Genomic DNA, 19,058 nt, shown 5'->3' with positions numbered 1-19,058 from the left:
GAGTTCTAAAATATAAAATAGTTTAACATCTTGGAGTACAACAGAGTTTTGGAATGTAAAGCCCTGTGTCGAGAAGAGAGTAAAGCAGAACAAACTCATGGCTGAAAATCTTCTGCCCTCTACTGGCTAAATGAGAACTTAACCCAAAAAGTATAACTTTTTCATATCAACTCATACTGTGATGCCTTGAATTCATGAATACTTTGGTTTCTTCTCGCATATCTCCACTGATAATCCCCATAAATGGTCAAAATACTTGATGAATTGAAGTTAATGGAGATTTGGAGCAAAACATCTGTTTACAAACTATTTTACAACTTGCAATCCAAGTCTCATGCAGTTGTCCATGAGATGTCTGTCGAACAAGCCAGCTATATGGGTTGTGTTGGATAGCAGAATAATTTAGAATGGTGATTCATCTTGAGCCAAACTACGTGTGTATTACAGTTTTGACGCACACCTGCTGGCTAAGAAATAACATATTCACCATGGCCATGGCCAATAATTATAAAACGGGGTAGCTCAAAGCAATCTGCTCTGCCTTGTACCATCTTGCCACCTCTTCAATAAATAAGTCTGCTGTTTATACCATCTCTGCCTGTGCCAGTTGGTGCACAATAAATGGCAACATACAGATTAATGTAAATCAAAGTAAATTCTATTTTGAACATTATTATGTATTAATAAAAACAAATTAAATGTAAGTGTAAATCTTACTTTCATATTAGGCTACTTGGTAACTGTTTTATAAAAGCAATAGCTCACTTTGTGACATGCTGTTATTATATCACATGACGCAGGGCCGAAATACTCCCCATAGCTGTGATATTGCTTAATTAACACAAGTCATTGTTGGCCTAATCGGTTATGATACCAAAAATATAAGCATATATTCCCCATCACAATTACAGTCTGAATGGCCAATATATCAAACGTGGAGAGAACTTTATCGTTGATGAAGAACAAAACCTCCTAAATGCATACAAAAAAAGGGGAAAACTTCATATCTGCACTTTGTGAGGCACTAATACCTGGTCGGTATTGTTAACATACGTGTAATATAGTCCCAAAACAGTGTATACGGTGTGTACAGTGTTATTGTACATTGCTAACACATACAGTTTATATATTATATTTTTAATCAACACTTCACAAGTGTTGACAGACAAGTGTTGTGACAAGACAATCTCTTTCTTTCATCTCCATCTTTTTAATCAACACTTCACATGTAAGACTATAGTGACAAGACCATCTCTTACATTCCAAATTTAGAATAAGAGTATGTTTACTGCAGGACTGAGTGCAAGACAATTTACCTATGTGGACAATTAAAGGTATTTAAATAGTTTCGAGGTAAATTCACATACAATTTAATATTTTTCCATTTATTTTTTTATTTTACTTTATTTATACAGGAAATGGTAAAGAAAATACATTTTACAATGTACATTTAAACTGTCCTGACTCAGTTGCAAACAGTTTTTCAGCAGGTTCCTGTTCTGCAGCACATGAAACTGAAAATAATTTAAATACAAAACAAATAGGCAGTTGCACTACATACAATCATATAATCCTGACAAAGACATTGCATTATAGTCATTGTGGACAGCAAGGACAAACATACAGTCATAGCAGTCAATACAAATCGAGAGTATCAACCAGATTAAGACCTATATGAAAGAGTCAGATCAATGATTACAGATGTGTTCTAGCATCAGATGTTGTTTGTAGGCCTGTTTGAAATGTGAGATGGAGGTTATTGCTCTGATGTGGAATAGGATCTCGTTCCAAATGTTAGTGTTTGTGTGGGAAAATGATCTTATTCCATAGTTATTTTTGTAAGCCGGTACTGGAATGAGTGCATGTGAGATTGATCTGGTGATGCGTTCTTGACTTGTATTGTGTCTTGGGAGTAAAGCTGTGAGTGTTGGGGAAGAGTTATTTCTGAGCATAAAATATAATTTAGTGGCTAGATTTTTTTGTGTAGTTCTGAAAAGTTGTAGCAGAGGAGTGTGAGAGTGCAGTTCAGTGGTGAGTACAGGGTGGACATTTACCATGAATTGTATAAGCGCTATTGTAAAGTCTTGCCATGGGTTCTGTAATTTCCTTTGTTGTGAGGGACCAGATTGGGAGACATATCTACATGCAATTTTTCTTTCAACAATATCTTTATTGTTGAAAGAAAAATTGCATGTAGATATGTATTTGAAACAGTGATGGTGAGAAATGGTCTCATCTTGCTAGTGTAAACAAATAGTTTTTGATTTGCCTTCTTGACTAAGTGCAATTGCAGTGACTTTTCCGTGTTCAATTTCACCATGGAAGTCAATGGAGAGAGGAGGCTAACATTGGGGAGTTGTGTTCCTGACAGCACAGACATCAATAGTCATAATCATCTGTTTATAACATGGTGGTTACAATGTTGAGACTAGTTTAAACTAGTCTCCAGTTAGTTGACCTGGATGTTGTGGTACAACCAGGAGACTGGATCAATATAGAGTCTTAACACTTTCTATGCCACTCACGAGTTTTCTCGGAATTTTTTATTTTATTTTTTTTTAGCGATCTGAAATCATATTGCATCACGCAAGCCTACCCTAGTCTACCCGAGTGCCGCCGGCAATCAGATGTGGAAAAAAGCGGCCCCTATCGTCTCCCTGATGACATAAGGGATTTTGGAATGGACTCAATGAAAATGGATGGGGAAAAAAATCCTGTACTCCACATTTTCCAGTCCACTGATGCAGCCAGGGTTATCAGAGTTCATTCTGGAGCCTCTGAGCCCCGCGGAATCATGTGTTCTACTGTATCACGTTGGATCTATACAGTTATCGATTTTTTCGAATGGTGATCAGGAATTGGAATATACCAGTTGGATACCATCTGATGTCATGTAAGGAATCTATGTTATCAGTGTTAGGATAATCAGACTCATTTTGATGAAGATATAAGCTGTTTTGTGAAATGTCCTCTATCGGTTTCACTGTAAAAATCCAAGAGGAAATGAACACAGCGATTATCCGTGCGCGGCTCGAATGGGCGTGCGTGTACGTATAATATTGATCATCTAGCGTTTATTTGAAAACGATTCATAAATAGGCAGACAAATATCAACGTTCTGGAATATTCCAGTAAAATACGATTATCATAGAATGGCCCAGAATGGACTGTTTTTCACCTGAAAACGGGTGCTTTTCAAAATGCTCTCAAACGGAAATGAAGCGATAAAAAACCAATCTGCCTTAACAGCACTGACTGGAAAAGGATTATTTGATAAGCGACGGGCAGATTAGACACATAGCCATAATTTAAAATATAGATTAGGCGATATTAAGGTTAACATTGGCGCCGATGGTGGCATTCAAGCACTAACTCTGGCGCCATCTGGTGGCACTGAAAGTGTTAAGCACATGTTTACTTTTATTGAACAAATATCTTTACTTTTGATTATATATAATCATAATATAATATATAATAATATAATATATATAGTGTAGGTCTAGGATACTTTAATACTTGTATGTATACTTTTACTTGATTAGAAACTATTTAAATGAGAAGTACTTTAAATTGAGGACTTTTTGCAGTAATATTCTATTAGTGTATTTGTACTTTTGCTCAATACTTTTCCCAGCACTGCCAAATAATAAACCAAAATATTGTCAATGTGTAAATTTTCTTATCATTCCCTTTTTACCCACGATGAGAGAGATGCACGTTCTATCAGCTTTACACACGTGCGCCACGCCCAACCAATCGTAGAAGCCACGCAGTACTATTTGCATCGACCTCCTATAAAAATTAGGCAGGAAACGTAAACAACCGTCACCATTCGTTTCTGATAAGCCGTCGAATATGCCTGAACCAGCCAAGCCAGCGCCCAAGAAGGGCTCCAAGAAAGCCGTCACCAAGACAACTGCAAAGGGTGGCAAGAAGCGCAGAAAGTCCAGGAAGGAGAGTTATGCCATTTATATTTACAAAGTCCTGAAGCAGGTTCATCCCGACACCGGCATTTCCTCCAAGGCCATGGGGATTATGAACTCCTTCGTTAACGACATCTTCGAGCGCATCGCTGGAGAAGCCTCGCGCCTGGCTCTCTACAACAAGCGCCGCACTATCACCTCCAGGGAGATCCAGACTGCTGTGCGTCTGCTGCTCCCCGGTGAGCTGGCGAAGCACGCTGTGTCTGAGGGAACCAAGGCTGTGACCAAGTACACTAGCTCCAAGTAAACTACCCTGTTCACTGAAGATTAACCCAAAGGCTCTTTTAAGAGCCATCCACTCTGTCGTGAGAGACTTATTCCTATTATTCTCATGATCGCGCTGTTCATCAAAGTGGTTATTGAGTGCCGGGTATTTCCTTTTAAAAAATGTCCTATTTCGTTTGTACAGGTATTATCATGGTAGGGGGGTCTGTCCGGAGATGGAATTGTATCTTACTTATTGATTAATAAATGACTAGCAACTGTAATCATAGTTTGGATGGCTATTAAGTTGCAAATATATTTACTAAAAATCCTGTGATTTTTAGGTTGTTGACAAGTAGCTAGATTGGATATAATTCTAGCTTGTACATCACAATTATACAGTAAATGTATATATCACCTGCTGTATTAGAACCCTGATTAATAATACATTAATGGTCTTTATAATACACATGGATAATGTTTATTTTAGCATTTTCAAAGTGGAAATGCTATTCGAAAAATAATACATTCCAGGCTCATATAATTATAATGAAAAAGATGAACCACCTCATACCCACGTCACTGGCGTAATTCTCTCTCAATGTGTGCCGGGGACAGATTTGGGGGCGTGGCGAGTGACGTCGATGGGGGGGGGGGGGGGGGTTAGGGCCCGTAGCCGCATTTCTGCAGACCCCTCTCTGATTGGTTGAACTCTATTTCTGCAGACCCCTCTCTGATTGGTTGAGCGAAGCCCCTCTCTGATTGGTTGAGCGTGCGCATGCGCATGAGCCGCGACAAGCTCCTCCAGAAACTCCTCCAGAAACTCCGTTAAGCTCCAGAGAGAGAGGCTGAAAACCCACAGTTCTTGCCCGACGGATGGGAGCGAATCCCGGATCCGAGGTTTCTGATGACTACCCCCAAAACACGGAGGTCGCGAACGCAATTTATACGCATGGAAGTATTGATTACGCCATAACGAATCATTAAAAAAATATACCGTTAACTGGAATATGTTGTGTGTGCCTTTCTGAATATGATTTGGGAGGGTTATAATAGAAGAAAGACAGTGTAAACAATATAACGTTATGTGAATAAACCGCGAAATAATAACTAATTCCTTGGTCAATAGAAGTCTCTGTGATACTTTCTGAATATGATTTGGGAGGGTTATAATAGAAGAAAGACAGTGTAAACAATATAACGTTATGTGAATAAACCGCGGAATAATAACTAATTCCTTGGTCAAAAGAAGTCTCTGTGATACTTTCTGAATATGATTTGGGAGGGTTATAATAGAAGAAAGACAGTGTAAACAATATGTTTGACGTATTTTAACACACACCTAGGCTGACGACCCAAGCTATTATTATGCAAAGACAAGTACTTTAGCGAGTGGGTACTTGGCCCTTGCAGGGCAAGAATGCGACCCCCATCTACTGCTCTTTGCATAATAATAGAACAGGTAGTCAGACTCAGCTCTACTGGGCCATCTACTACTCTTTGCATACAGGTAGTCAGACGGGGGGGGGGGACATTAACTGCATTCTGAAAAAATGGGGGGGACCCATTGCCACGTCCCCCGTGCCAAATACGCCCCTGACCCACGTTAAATGTTAAATACATTATTACAACAACAATAAGCTTTTATAACATTGTTGACATCAAACTCCAGCAATCGGAAGTCTAAAATATGACTTCAGCAATACTGATCATCGCCGGTCCCCTCTCCCTCCATGTTTAGCAGGATACGCAGCCTCCACATCTGGCTGAAATGTTACTCTGCTCATCAGGCATCCCCTATGGTTTGGACTTCAACAAATGCACTGATACACCACACCATGCTCTCTCCACTCTTTCCACTCGTAATGTTAAAGGGGAACTATTTTACTATTTATTTCACTATTTGGGCACTTTTACACAATTCCTGTGAGTCTATGGAACACCTCTGTAATATATATATTTTTTTTATTCATTGTTTTGTATTTCTAATAAAGTCCTCAAAACAGAATTTTTCTACCTCAAGATCTCGAGCTGTTTTGAGCCTGGGCTCCTAAACCACTGCGCAGCGTCGGCCCCGCCTGAACATTAACATGCAGCGGTGTCTTTATGACATCGCATATCGCGCACATTTTCAAATGACTCAGTTCAGTGAGGGTGAATATTGTGAGAGGAGAATTGGAAGAATGCGCCAATATGAGAATTTTGAGACATAGATCATATTAATATAAGTTCACATAGCTAGGAAACAATGCTAAACACTCAAAAAGGCCATTTATAAGATAGTTCCCCTTTAGCTTCAAATCTAGTCACAATTTCTCTAGATGTGTTTCTGTCATACAACATAAAATCACAGATTTGGGCCTAACTTTTCTGAGCAGTATTTACCAATAAGGACACTTTTGATCAAACTGATCAGCAGCTCAATCGTTTCTCTGAATCTGCCCTATACAATTTTATTTTCTGTTTTACCATTGTACCACCAGTCATATAAATTATTTACCATAATAATAATCACAAGGTGCTCTTTTTCTTTTTCTTTAAATGATGTACCATGGGTAAATGTAATGGAACCATTAATAAAATGGTATAGTCCATTTTAAAACCATGATATCAATGGTACATGCCATCATTTTTTATCATAGGAATGCCAGGATACATTTTTGTAACAGATGTTTACTGATGATGCTGAGTTGAGCCGATGGTTTCCTCTTGTTTGGGTTACTAAACAGATGACACCAACATTTACACAGGACTGGGTCTCACCATGGGCCAATGCCGCACTATGGTACAGGTAGTAGAAACATAGTATGTTTCATTCCTTGAACCATTTCTTCAGAATGTATCAACATGTACTACACCAATAGACACTAACAATAGAGGCCTTGCATGGACTGTTTGTGTACTTCTTTCTTACAGTATGATTTTATTATGATCCCCATTAGCTGATGCAAAACATCAGCTACTCTTCCTGGGGTCCACACATAACATATAAACATGTTACAGATAAGACATGTTCAGACAAGCAACCAAGTGGAATTAAAAATCAGAAAGTGACAATATACTTCAAACATATTACATGATACCGCATTCCTAAACATAATGGAAGCATACATAGTACAATATACATGACATAACACTATATATTAAATATGCACTCAATTGACAAGCAGTGAGAAACCATATACTCTTACCACCTATTTGATAGGCTACTAATATTCCTGTCACTAAAAATACAATAAAGTAAAAATAAAAGTAACTATGGGTATGTGTGTGTGTCTACATGTACATAATGTGCAGGCGTAGGGCTGTTAGATGTTGTTTCAGTTGTCTTTTAAAGCCTGTATTGTAAACAAAAAGCTAAATGTAGCTATGTTTCTTGTATACGGTACATACTCATAAAGGTAGGACTAATTTCAGTTTTTTTTAATCCATTATAGGCCACATTAAACCTTTCACGTACTCAAACGAAGTCGAGGTCACCCACACTACAGGCCACCACCAACAAAAGACTGTGTTTACCAACACCGAAAAGTCACCCATTTATAACAAAACGCGTCACCCCAGATGACTCATCTTTCGTTCAGTCCCTTGTCAGGTAGCTCGGCTCGCTGGAAAACTAGATTTTGTCGGATTGTAATTTACTCTAAATAATTGTAAGAGATAAATACAAGAACAAAGTAGCTGCACAACAGTGGTGACGGCACACATTATTGTTTTGGAGCGTCCACAAATTAACCACGTTTCTCCAAATAGTTTGATTCTGACTGGACATGTGTCTACTAGCTGGGACATTTGGGGTTAGATTTCTGCAATATTCATAGTTGTGTATTTTAACTATTTTATGCGAAGAGAAAACACAAGCGACAGAGCATTTTGACAGCACAGAGGAGGACCGGGCTGGTTGAGTCTACATGGCTCTCATGCAGTGTTTAAGACCAGCCCCCTGCCTCGGCCACACTATCAGTCTGTGTTGACACTCCTAGTTACTTCAGCTTTTGTTTCGCAGCAGATAACGAGAAAATAATGGCAGAAGTCGCCCCAGCTCCAGCTCCCGCTCCCGCCGCTCCGGCTAAGGCTACCAAGAAGAAGGCAGCTCCCAGACCCAAGAAGGCAGGTCCCAGCATCAGTGACTTGGTCGTCGAGGCAGTGTCCGCTTCTAAAGAGAGGAGCGGCGTGTCTCTTGCTGCCGTAAAGAAGGCTCTGGCTGCCGGTGGCTACGACGTGGATAAGAACAAGGCTCGTGTGAAGACTGCCATCAAGAGTCTGGTGACGAAGGGAACCCTGGTCCAGGTCAAGGGTACCGGAGCCTCCGGCTCTTTCAAGATCAACAAGGCTGAGGTTAAAGCCAAGAAGCCAGCGGCCAAGAAACCAGTCACCGCTAAAAAGCCTAAGAAGCCTGTTGCAGCTAAGAAGGCTGTTGCAGCCAAGAAGTCTCCCAAGAAAGTCAAGAAGGTCGCAGCCAAGAGCCCCAAGAAGGTAGTAGCCAAGAGTCCCAAGAAGGTAGTAGCCAAGAGTCCCAAGAAGGTAGTAGCCAAGAGTCCCAAGAAGGTAGTAGCCAAGAGTCCCAAGAAGGTAGTAGCCAAGAGTCCCAAGAAGGTAGTAGCCAAGAGTCCCAAGAAGGTAGTAGCCAAGAGCCCAAAGAAGGCGAAAAAGCCTGTTGCTCCCAAGAAGGCTCCAGCGAAGAAGGCTGCCAAGCCAAAGCGAAGAAAGCAGCTCCCAAGAAGAAGTAAGCGTCCAAGTAGAACATTGTTCACATCAAAAGGCTCTTTTAAGAGCCAACCACTATTTCCCATGAAGGAACAATGCATTCTAGTAATAGTCTACATTGAGGGGAAGGGGTCTTCTAATTATACAAAACATGCATTTCATTTTTCCATCTGTAATTTGAACCAGACGGGGAACATTGAGTCTCACTCCGTCCAAGCCAATTTTTATATAAGCATAATCTAATTAATGATTAATTAAAATATAGATCAGACTGCATATCACATCCATACATGTGGAAATGCATAAATTGCTGCCATCATGGTGCATTTGTTACCGCGTAATGACTGCTATGGTACTGTTTCAATGAGCCATGATATGAATCACAATTATTGTATATAATTATAATAGATATAGTTACAATTTATTGCTAAACTTTCAGTCTAGCGGACTGATCAAATCAAACCACGGCAGAACGATGCATTAGTTACAATGGATTACAAAACAACACATTTCCTCGTCAACATAAAGACTTAAGTATTCATTCTTCCCATTTATGGAAACGGTACATACCGGGTAAGCACAATTGCATGTATTCAGACCGGTTTGGTTCATTTGTCTTGTCAATGTTGCGCTTGTAATTAGTCATTAGTCTTCTTGGGCAACACACCAGAGTTAGTTTAGTCCCTCTTCATTACGCACAGCCAGCTGCAGATGACGGGGGATGATACGTCTTCTTCCAGTGAACAAATCTAAAATACAGATGTATTATTTAGGTCAATAGCATACCCCACCCTCTTCATCTTATTTATATATTTGTCTCCCTATAACACTCAAGAAGGAGGTCTGAACTATACCTAGTGTGCTCAGTGCTTTCTGAAAGGACAGTTATGAAATATTAGTACACTACCCACAAAGAAGCTTTGTTCTGGGCAAATTACAGCATAGCATACTGTAAGGACAACAACAACAAGGTAGTGGGTCATGGCAGATACAAATGTAGCAACGCACAAGCATGCATTTAGAGCACATAAAAACAATATATTTCACTAGCAAGGCACAAGCATCCATTTATATCACATACAAACAATATATCTCAGTATAGCAATGCACTGAGCCACATGAAGTTGATAAAGACGGCTTCATGGGCCAAAACCAAATGTAGGGATCTGAGGTTTTTAATCAGAGCAAACATGGAAGAATGACACAGATGGGAATAGGTGGTAATTCAGTCATGTACTTGACTGACACGGTTCCCAGAGGAACACTGGTCTACTTCAGAAAAGGGGCCTGCCTGCTACAGGAACAATTCAGAAGAATCAAATTAGAAGTTTTCTTTTCTTCGTTGTCACACACACTTTTGGCCAGTGAAAAGACAATGTGGATGCAATTTTCATAATTCCAAAATATTCCTATGATTCTTATTGTTTTACGATCAATGAAGTCCGGCTGTACACTACAGTGCACATTTTGTAAAATATGAAGAGTTAAGTAAAATATATATATATATATGTTAAATGTTTAAAAAAAGTAATACAATGGGTCTCAGGATGATGTATTATATTGGAAAAACAACACTTCCTCAAAACATTTTCAGATGTAAACCTGCAAGATACACTACACGACCAAGGTACCCATGTACATGTCAAAATACTTCCCAAAGGTCAGTGAATACCACGATCACAACACCAGAGGGAGCTCCACAAATCATGTTAAACCCAGATTCGGCTCAAACAAGGGACTAAACACGTTTTGCAATTATGCCACATCAATGTGGAACGCCCTACCCAAAGCTGTAAAGGAATGTGAATCACTATACCCACTTTCAAAATGACTCTCAAAGAACACCTATGGGAGACTGCAATTCGAAACTGGCCCCTGTAAATGTCCTAACCCAACCCCCTCCAATGTACAGTAAATTACCAAGTATGGTTTTGTCAATATTCCAATGTACAGTGTTGCTTGTACAGTGTCCCCCACCCACCCACCCAACCACCTCCAATGTACAGTTTATACGTCAAATGTATATTATACTATCTTTTCTGGACTATTTTTGTATCACAAACAGTACTGTATTTGCAAATCTGGTATGTCATAAATTTATAGATGTAGCAGTACTGTCTATCTGTATGTCGTGTATGTCATGAAGAACTGAAAATGGGGGACCCTGATGTAAACAAGACGAAAGTCTTTCTCTGGTCTGCATCCCCTTAACAATTGTGTGTATTGAGCTGTACTGTATTGTACCCATTCTGCAATCTGTTTATAAAGTTTTCAATCAATCAATCAATCACGTGACACCAGTTCTATGGTCAAAAGTGTGTGAGAAGGAGGGTTATTATGGGCTGCAGATTTTGGCCACGCCTAGCATGACGCGCTATCTCAGTCTTCTTTTACGTCCTCAGAGAGTATTTATATTCAGAGGGCTTTGCCTTTGTTCGTCATTACTTATTTTCATTTGTTTTGAACTCATCCTAGAAGAAAATGTCTGGTCGTGGAAAGGGAGGAAAGGGACTCGGAAAAGGAGGCGCCAAGCGTCACCGTAAAGTTCTCCGTGACAACATCCAGGGAATCACCAAACCCGCGATTCGTCGCCTGGCGCGCCGCGGTGGAGTGAAGCGCATCTCTGGTCTGATCTACGAGGAGACTCGTGGTGTGCTGAAGGTCTTCCTGGAGAACGTGATCCGTGATGCCGTCACCTACACCGAACACGCCAAGAGGAAGACCGTCACAGCCATGGATGTGGTCTATGCTCTGAAGAGACAGGGACGCACTCTGTACGGCTTCGGCGGCTAATCGTATATTCAATCCAAACTATCCCAAGACCCAAAGGCTCTTTTCAGAGCCACACACATCTTACTAGAATTGAGTCGATTCCATGTTGCGTCTCAGAATAACATTCATCCTTAGCTGCTAGATATGTACGCCTCCTAGTCGCTTTGGACGATTCTATATTGTGCAGTATATATATTATGACTTGTACAGAACGATAAAATTGCATACAGTCATTACAAATGTCTTAAGCCTGAGAAGAGAAGTAGCCTAGTTATGAGGGGTGGCTATTTGATCTGAACATATAGATGCATTTAAGATACTAGCTCTTTTGACACTGGTCTGAGCAATACTGTAAATGGACACTACTGAACTGGATCTCAAATTCAAGTTAAAGTTATTTTTGTCAAATACACCACAATACAGGGGCATTGCAGCTAATGACATAATTGTGTTTCGAGCTCAGACCCAACAATGCATAAAAGAATGGTAACAATGGGTAGGATAACATAAAATCAGATTAAATAAAATAGTAAATTATTTACAGAAAGTGTCTTACATATAAGTGTATGTGCATAGTGCGTGTGTTCAATTCGTTTTTAAAAGGTGTGTCTGTTCAAGGATCTCATTAGAGGCCACGGGACTTTAGAAGCCTTCCTATGTGTTTATGTAAATTAATTAAGGTATTGATTCGACGGCAGGTCTATTTGCGACCTTGTAGTAATATACTGTATTATAGTCTTCTATCTAGTCAGATTTTACATGAAACACCACAGACGTATGTGGTGGAATTAATGATAAAAGAAAGCAAATATTTGACAGGAAGGTTGTAAACAGGATGGTTAAACAAGTATAACTGCCTTCTGTGATGAGACTGTAGGTGATGTTTAATTAAATGCAATGAGGCAAGGATCACAAATAGAATATCAGAATTGTCACTGCTGTGCAGAATATGCAGTAATAGGAGCTTAATAAATAGAAGATACAGCGTATTTTCAGGGGTGGAAATAATGTATTTGCTGTACACAGCATTCAGTTTTTACACACCTGCAACTCGTCTACCTCTGTACCACTCTGTGTATAACTTTTACATCGCAGCATCCTCAAGTGAAATAGTTAATAAATGAAAACAGAATGCAGAATGGGTACAATACAGTACGGCTCAATACATACAATTGTTAAGGGGATGCAGACCAGAGAAAGACGTTTGTCTTGTTTACATCAGGGTCCCCCATTTTCAATTCATAGTGACATTTATGACATTACACAACATACATGACATTTATGGCATAGGGACATACATGACATACAGGTACATAGTACTGTTACATTTGTGACATATATGATATGCAAATATACAGTACTGTTACCCATAGATCCGGACAGTATATACATATCATGGGGAGGAGACTGTACATTAGGAGGGGGTGGGTGGGTGGGTGGGAGAGAAATATACATACGGTGGGGAGGAGACTGTAGGAGGGGGTGGGAGAGAGATATACATACGGTTGGGAGATAATATATACGGAGGGGAGGAGACTGTCTATTACCACCTCATACCCACGTCACTGGCGTAATTCTCTCTCAATGTGTGCCGGGGACAGATTTGGGGGCGTGGCGAGTGACGTCGATGGGGGGGGGGGGGGGGGGTTAGGGCCCGTAGCCGCATTTCTGCAGACCCCTCTCTGATTGGTTGAACTCTATTTCTGCAGACCCCTCTCTGATTGGTTGAGCGAAGCCCCTCTCTGATTGGTTGAGCGTGCGCATGCGCATGAGCCGCGACAAGCTCCTCCAGAAACTCCTCCAGAAACTCCGTTAAGCTCCAGAGAGAGAGGCTGAAAACCCACAGTTCTTGCCCGACGGATGGGAGCGAATCCCGGATCCGAGGTTTCTGATGACTACCCCCAAAACACGGAGGTCGCGAACGCAATTTATACGCATGGAAGTATTGATTACGCCATAACGAATCATTAAAAAAATATACCGTTAACTGGAATATGTTGTGTGTGCCTTTCTGAATATGATTTGGGAGGGTTATAATAGAAGAAAGACAGTGTAAACAATATAACGTTATGTGAATAAACCGCGAAATAATAACTAATTCCTTGGTCAATAGAAGTCTCTGTGATACTTTCTGAATATGATTTGGGAGGGTTATAATAGAAGAAAGACAGTGTAAACAATATAACGTTATGTGAATAAACCGCGGAATAATAACTAATTCCTTGGTCAAAAGAAGTCTCTGTGATACTTTCTGAATATGATTTGGGAGGGTTATAATAGAAGAAAGACAGTGTAAACAATATGTTTGACGTATTTTAACACACACCTAGGCTGACGACCCAAGCTATTATTATGCAAAGACAAGTACTTTAGCGAGTGGGTACTTGGCCCTTGCAGGGCAAGAATGCGACCCCCATCTACTGCTCTTTGCATAATAATAGAACAGGTAGTCAGACTCAGCTCTACTGGGCCATCTACTACTCTTTGCATACAGGTAGTCAGACGGGGGGGGGGGACATTAACTGCATTCTGAAAAAATGGGGGGGACCCATTGCCACGTCCCCCGTGCCAAATACGCCCCTGACCCACGTTAAATGTTAAATACATTATTACAACAACAATAAGCTTTTATAACATTGTTGACATCAAACTCCAGCAATCGGAAGTCTAAAATATGACTTCAGCAATACTGATCATCGCCGGTCCCCTCTCCCTCCATGTTTAGCAGGATACGCAGCCTCCACATCTGGCTGAAATGTTACTCTGCTCATCAGGCATCCCCTATGGTTTGGACTTCAACAAATGCACTGATACACCACACCATGCTCTCTCCACTCTTTCCACTCGTAATGTTAAAGGGGAACTATTTTACTATTTATTTCACTATTTGGGCACTTTTACACAATTCCTGTGAGTCTATGGAACACCTCTGTAATATATATATTTTTTTTATTCATTGTTTTGTATTTCTAATAAAGTCCTCAAAACAGAATTTTTCTACCTCAAGATCTCGAGCTGTTTTGAGCCTGGGCTCCTAAACCACTGCGCAGCGTCGGCCCCGCCTGAACATTAACATGCAGCGGTGTCTTTATGACATCGCATATCGCGCACATTTTCAAATGACTCAGTTCAGTGAGGGTGAATATTGTGAGAGGAGAATTGGAAGAATGCGCCAATATGAGAATTTTGAGACATAGATCATATTAATATAAGTTCACATAGCTAGGAAACAATGCTAAACACTCAAAAAGGCCATTTATAAGATAGTTCCCCTTTAGCTTCAAATCTAGTCACAATTTCTCTAGATGTGTTTCTGTCATACAACATAAAATCACAGATTTGGGCCTAACTTTTCTGAGCAGTATTTACCAATAAGGACACTTTTGATCAAACTGATCAGCAGCTCAATCGTTTCTCTGAATCTGCCCTATACAATTTTATTTTCTGTTTTACCATTGTACCACCAGTCATATAAATTATTTACCATAATAATAATCACAAGGTGCTCTTTTTCTTTTTCTTTAAATGATGTACCATGGGTAAATGTAATGGAACCATTAATAAAATGGTATAGTCCATTTTAAAACCATGATATCAATGGTACATGCCATCATTTTTTATCATAGGAATGCCAGGATACATTTTTGTAACAGATGTTTACTGATGATGCTGAGTTGAGCCGATGGTTTCCTCTTGTTTGGGTTACTAAACAGATGACACCAACATTTACACAGGACTGGGTCTCACCATGGGCCAATGCCGCACTATGGTACAGGTAGTAGAAACATAGTATGTTTCATTCCTTGAACCATTTCTTCAGAATGTATCAACATGTACTACACCAATAGACACTAACAATAGAGGCCTTGCATGGACTGTTTGTGTACTTCTTTCTTACAGTATGATTTTATTATGATCCCCATTAGCTGATGCAAAACATCAGCTACTCTTCCTGGGGTCCACACATAACATATAAACATGTTACAGATAAGACATGTTCAGACAAGCAACCAAGTGGAATTAAAAATCAGAAAGTGACAATATACTTCAAACATATTACATGATACCGCATTCCTAAACATAATGGAAGCATACATAGTACAATATACATGACATAACACTATATATTAAATATGCACTCAATTGACAAGCAGTGAGAAACCATATACTCTTACCACCTATTTGATAGGCTACTAATATTCCTGTCACTAAAAATACAATAAAGTAAAAATAAAAGTAACTATGGGTATGTGTGTGTGTCTACATGTACATAATGTGCAGGCGTAGGGCTGTTAGATGTTGTTTCAGTTGTCTTTTAAAGCCTGTATTGTAAACAAAAAGCTAAATGTAGCTATGTTTCTTGTATACGGTACATACTCATAAAGGTAGGACTAATTTCAGTTTTTTTTAATCCATTATAGGCCACATTAAACCTTTCACGTACTCAAACGAAGTCGAGGTCACCCACACTACAGGCCACCACCAACAAAAGACTGTGTTTACCAACACCGAAAAGTCACCCATTTATAACAAAACGCGTCACCCCAGATGACTCATCTTTCGTTCAGTCCCTTGTCAGGTAGCTCGGCTCGCTGGAAAACTAGATTTTGTCGGATTGTAATTTACTCTAAATAATTGTAAGAGATAAATACAAGAACAAAGTAGCTGCACAACAGTGGTGACGGCACACATTATTGTTTTGGAGCGTCCACAAATTAACCACGTTTCTCCAAATAGTTTGATTCTGACTGGACATGTGTCTACTAGCTGGGACATTTGGGGTTAGATTTCTGCAATATTCATAGTTGTGTATTTTAACTATTTTATGCGAAGAGAAAACACAAGCGACAGAGCATTTTGACAGCACAGAGGAGGACCGGGCTGGTTGAGTCTACATGGCTCTCATGCAGTGTTTAAGACCAGCCCCCTGCCTCGGCCACACTATCAGTCTGTGTTGACACTCCTAGTTACTTCAGCTTTTGTTTCGCAGCAGATAACGAGAAAATAATGGCAGAAGTCGCCCCAGCTCCAGCTCCCGCTCCCGCCGCTCCGGCTAAGGCTACCAAGAAGAAGGCAGCTCCCAGACCCAAGAAGGCAGGTCCCAGCATCAGTGACTTGGTCGTCGAGGCAGTGTCCGCTTCTAAAGAGAGGAGCGGCGTGTCTCTTGCTGCCGTAAAGAAGGCTCTGGCTGCCGGTGGCTACGACGTGGATAAGAACAAGGCTCGTGTGAAGACTGCCATCAAGAGTCTGGTGACGAAGGGAACCCTGGTCCAGGTCAAGGGTACCGGAGCCTCCGGCTCTTTCAAGATCAACAAGGCTGAGGTTAAAGCCAAGAAGCCAGCGGCCAAGAAACCAGTCACCGCTAAAAAGCCTAAGAAGCCTGTTGCAGCTAAGAAGGCTGTTGCAGCCAAGAAGTCTCCCAAGAAAGTCAAGAAGGTCGCAGCCAAGAGCCCCAAGAAGGTAGTAGCCAAGAGTCCCAAGAAGGTAGTAGCCAAGAGTCCCAAGAAGGTAGTAGCCAAGAGTCCCAAGAAGGTAGTAGCCAAGAGTCCCAAGAAGGTAGTAGCCAAGAGTCCCAAGAAGGTAGTAGCCAAGAGTCCCAAGAAGGTAGTAGCCAAGAGCCCAAAGAAGGCGAAAAAGCCTGTTGCTCCCAAGAAGGCTCCAGCGAAGAAGGCTGCCAAGCCAAAGCGAAGAAAGCAGCTCCCAAGAAGAAGTAAGCGTCCAAGTAGAACATTGTTCACATCAAAAGGCTCTTTTAAGAGCCAACCACTATTTCCCATGAAGGAACAATGCATTCTAGTAATAGTCTACATTGAGGGGAAGGGGTCTTCTAATTATACAAAACATGCATTTCATTTTTCCATCTGTAATTTGAACCAGACGGGGAACATTGAGTCTCACTCCGTCCAAGCCAATTTTTATATAAGCATAATCTAATTAATGATTAATTAAAATATAGATCAGACTGCATATCACATCCATACATGTGGAAATGCATAAATTGCTGCCATCATGGTGCATTTGTTACCGCGTAATGACTGCTATGGTACTGTTTCAATGAGCCATGATATGAATCACAATTATTGTATATAATTATAATAGATATAGTTACAATTTATTGCTAAACTTTCAGTCTAGCGGACTGATCAAATCAAACCACGGCAGAACGATGCATTAGTTACAATGGATTACAAAACAACACATTTCCTCGTCAACATAAAGACTTAAGTATTCATTCTTCCCATTTATGGAAACGGTACATACCGGGTAAGCACAATTGCATGTATTCAGACCGGTTTGGTTCATTTGTCTTGTCAATGTTGCGCTTGTAATTAGTCATTAGTCTTCTTGGGCAACACACCAGAGTTAGTTTAGTCCCTCTTCATTACGCACAGCCAGCTGCAGATGACGGGGGATGATACGTCTTCTTCCAGTGAACAAATCTAAAATACAGATGTATTATTTAGGTCAATAGCATACCCCACCCTCTTCATCTTATTTATATATTTGTCTCCCTATAACACTCAAGAAGGAGGTCTGAACTATACCTAGTGTGCTCAGTGCTTTCTGAAAGGACAGTTATGAAATATTAGTACACTACCCACAAAGAAGCTTTGTTCTGGGCAAATTACAGCATAGCATACTGTAAGGACAACAACAACAAGGTAGTGGGTCATGGCAGATACAAATGTAGCAACGCACAAGCATGCATTTAGAGCACATAAAAACAATATATTTCACTAGCAAGGCACAAGCATCCATTTATATCACATACAAACAATATATCTCAGTATAGCAATGCACTGAGCCACATGAAGTTGATAAAGACGGCTTCATGGGCCAAAACCAAATGTAGGGATCTGAGGTTTTTAATCAGAGCAAACATGGAAGAATGACACAGATGGGAATAGGTGGTAATTCAGTCATGTACTTGACTGACACGGTTCCCAGAGGAACACTGGTCTACTTCAGAAAAGGGGCCTGCCTGCTACAGGAACAATTCAGAAGAATCAAATTAGAAGTTTTCTTTTCTTCGTTGTCACACACACTTTTGGCCAGTGAAAAGACAATGTGGATGCAATTTTCATAATTCCAAAATATTCCTATGATTCTTATTGTTTTACGATCAATGAAGTCCGGCTGTACACTACAGTGCACATTTTGTAAAATATGAAGAGTTAAGTAAAATATATATATATATATGTTAAATGTTTAAAAAAAGTAATACAATGGGTCTCAGGATGATGTATTATATTGGAAAAACAACACTTCCTCAAAACATTTTCAGATGTAAACCTGCAAGATACACTACACGACCAAGGTACCCATGTACATGTCAAAATACTTCCCAAAGGTCAGTGAATACCACGATCACAACACCAGAGGGAGCTCCAC

General features: G+C 40.2%; 2 protein-coding genes and 1 pseudogene across 3 annotated transcripts; all 3 read left to right on the top strand.

Moving 5' to 3' along the window:
* Positions 1-3,855: 3,855 nt before the first annotated feature.
* LOC311238350 (histone H2B-like) lies at positions 3,856-5,034 on the top strand (the record flags this gene model as incomplete). The annotated part of the gene is made up of 2 exons (XM_084326383.1): positions 3,856-4,226; positions 4,913-5,034. The coding sequence occupies 2 exons, from the start codon at positions 3,856-3,858 to the stop codon at positions 4,947-4,949; spliced, it is 408 nt and encodes a 135-aa protein (XP_084182509.1). The 3' UTR covers positions 4,950-5,034.
* A 3,176-nt stretch (positions 5,035-8,210) lies between these two features.
* On the top strand, positions 8,211-17,380 carry LOC311238001 (annotated as a pseudogene). The gene is made up of 2 exons: positions 8,211-8,913; positions 16,657-17,380. The product of its transcript is annotated as an uncharacterized misc_RNA (transcript).
* Positions 11,376-11,687, top strand: LOC311238365 (histone H4; the record flags this gene model as incomplete). The annotated part of the gene is made up of 1 exon (XM_084326398.1): positions 11,376-11,687. One exon carries the CDS (start codon positions 11,376-11,378, stop codon positions 11,685-11,687), a length of 312 nt encoding a protein of 103 aa, XP_084182524.1.
* Positions 17,381-19,058: the final 1,678 nt, after the last annotated feature.

The sequence above is a fragment of the Notolepis coatsorum genome (genome assembly GCF_963971535.1).
Source record: "Notolepis coatsorum genome assembly, chromosome: 12".
Taxonomy (NCBI): Eukaryota; Metazoa; Chordata; class Actinopteri; order Aulopiformes; family Paralepididae; genus Notolepis; species Notolepis coatsorum.
The sequence above is the reverse complement of the archived record's forward strand: the minus strand, read 5'-3'. Positions and strand labels throughout refer to the sequence as shown.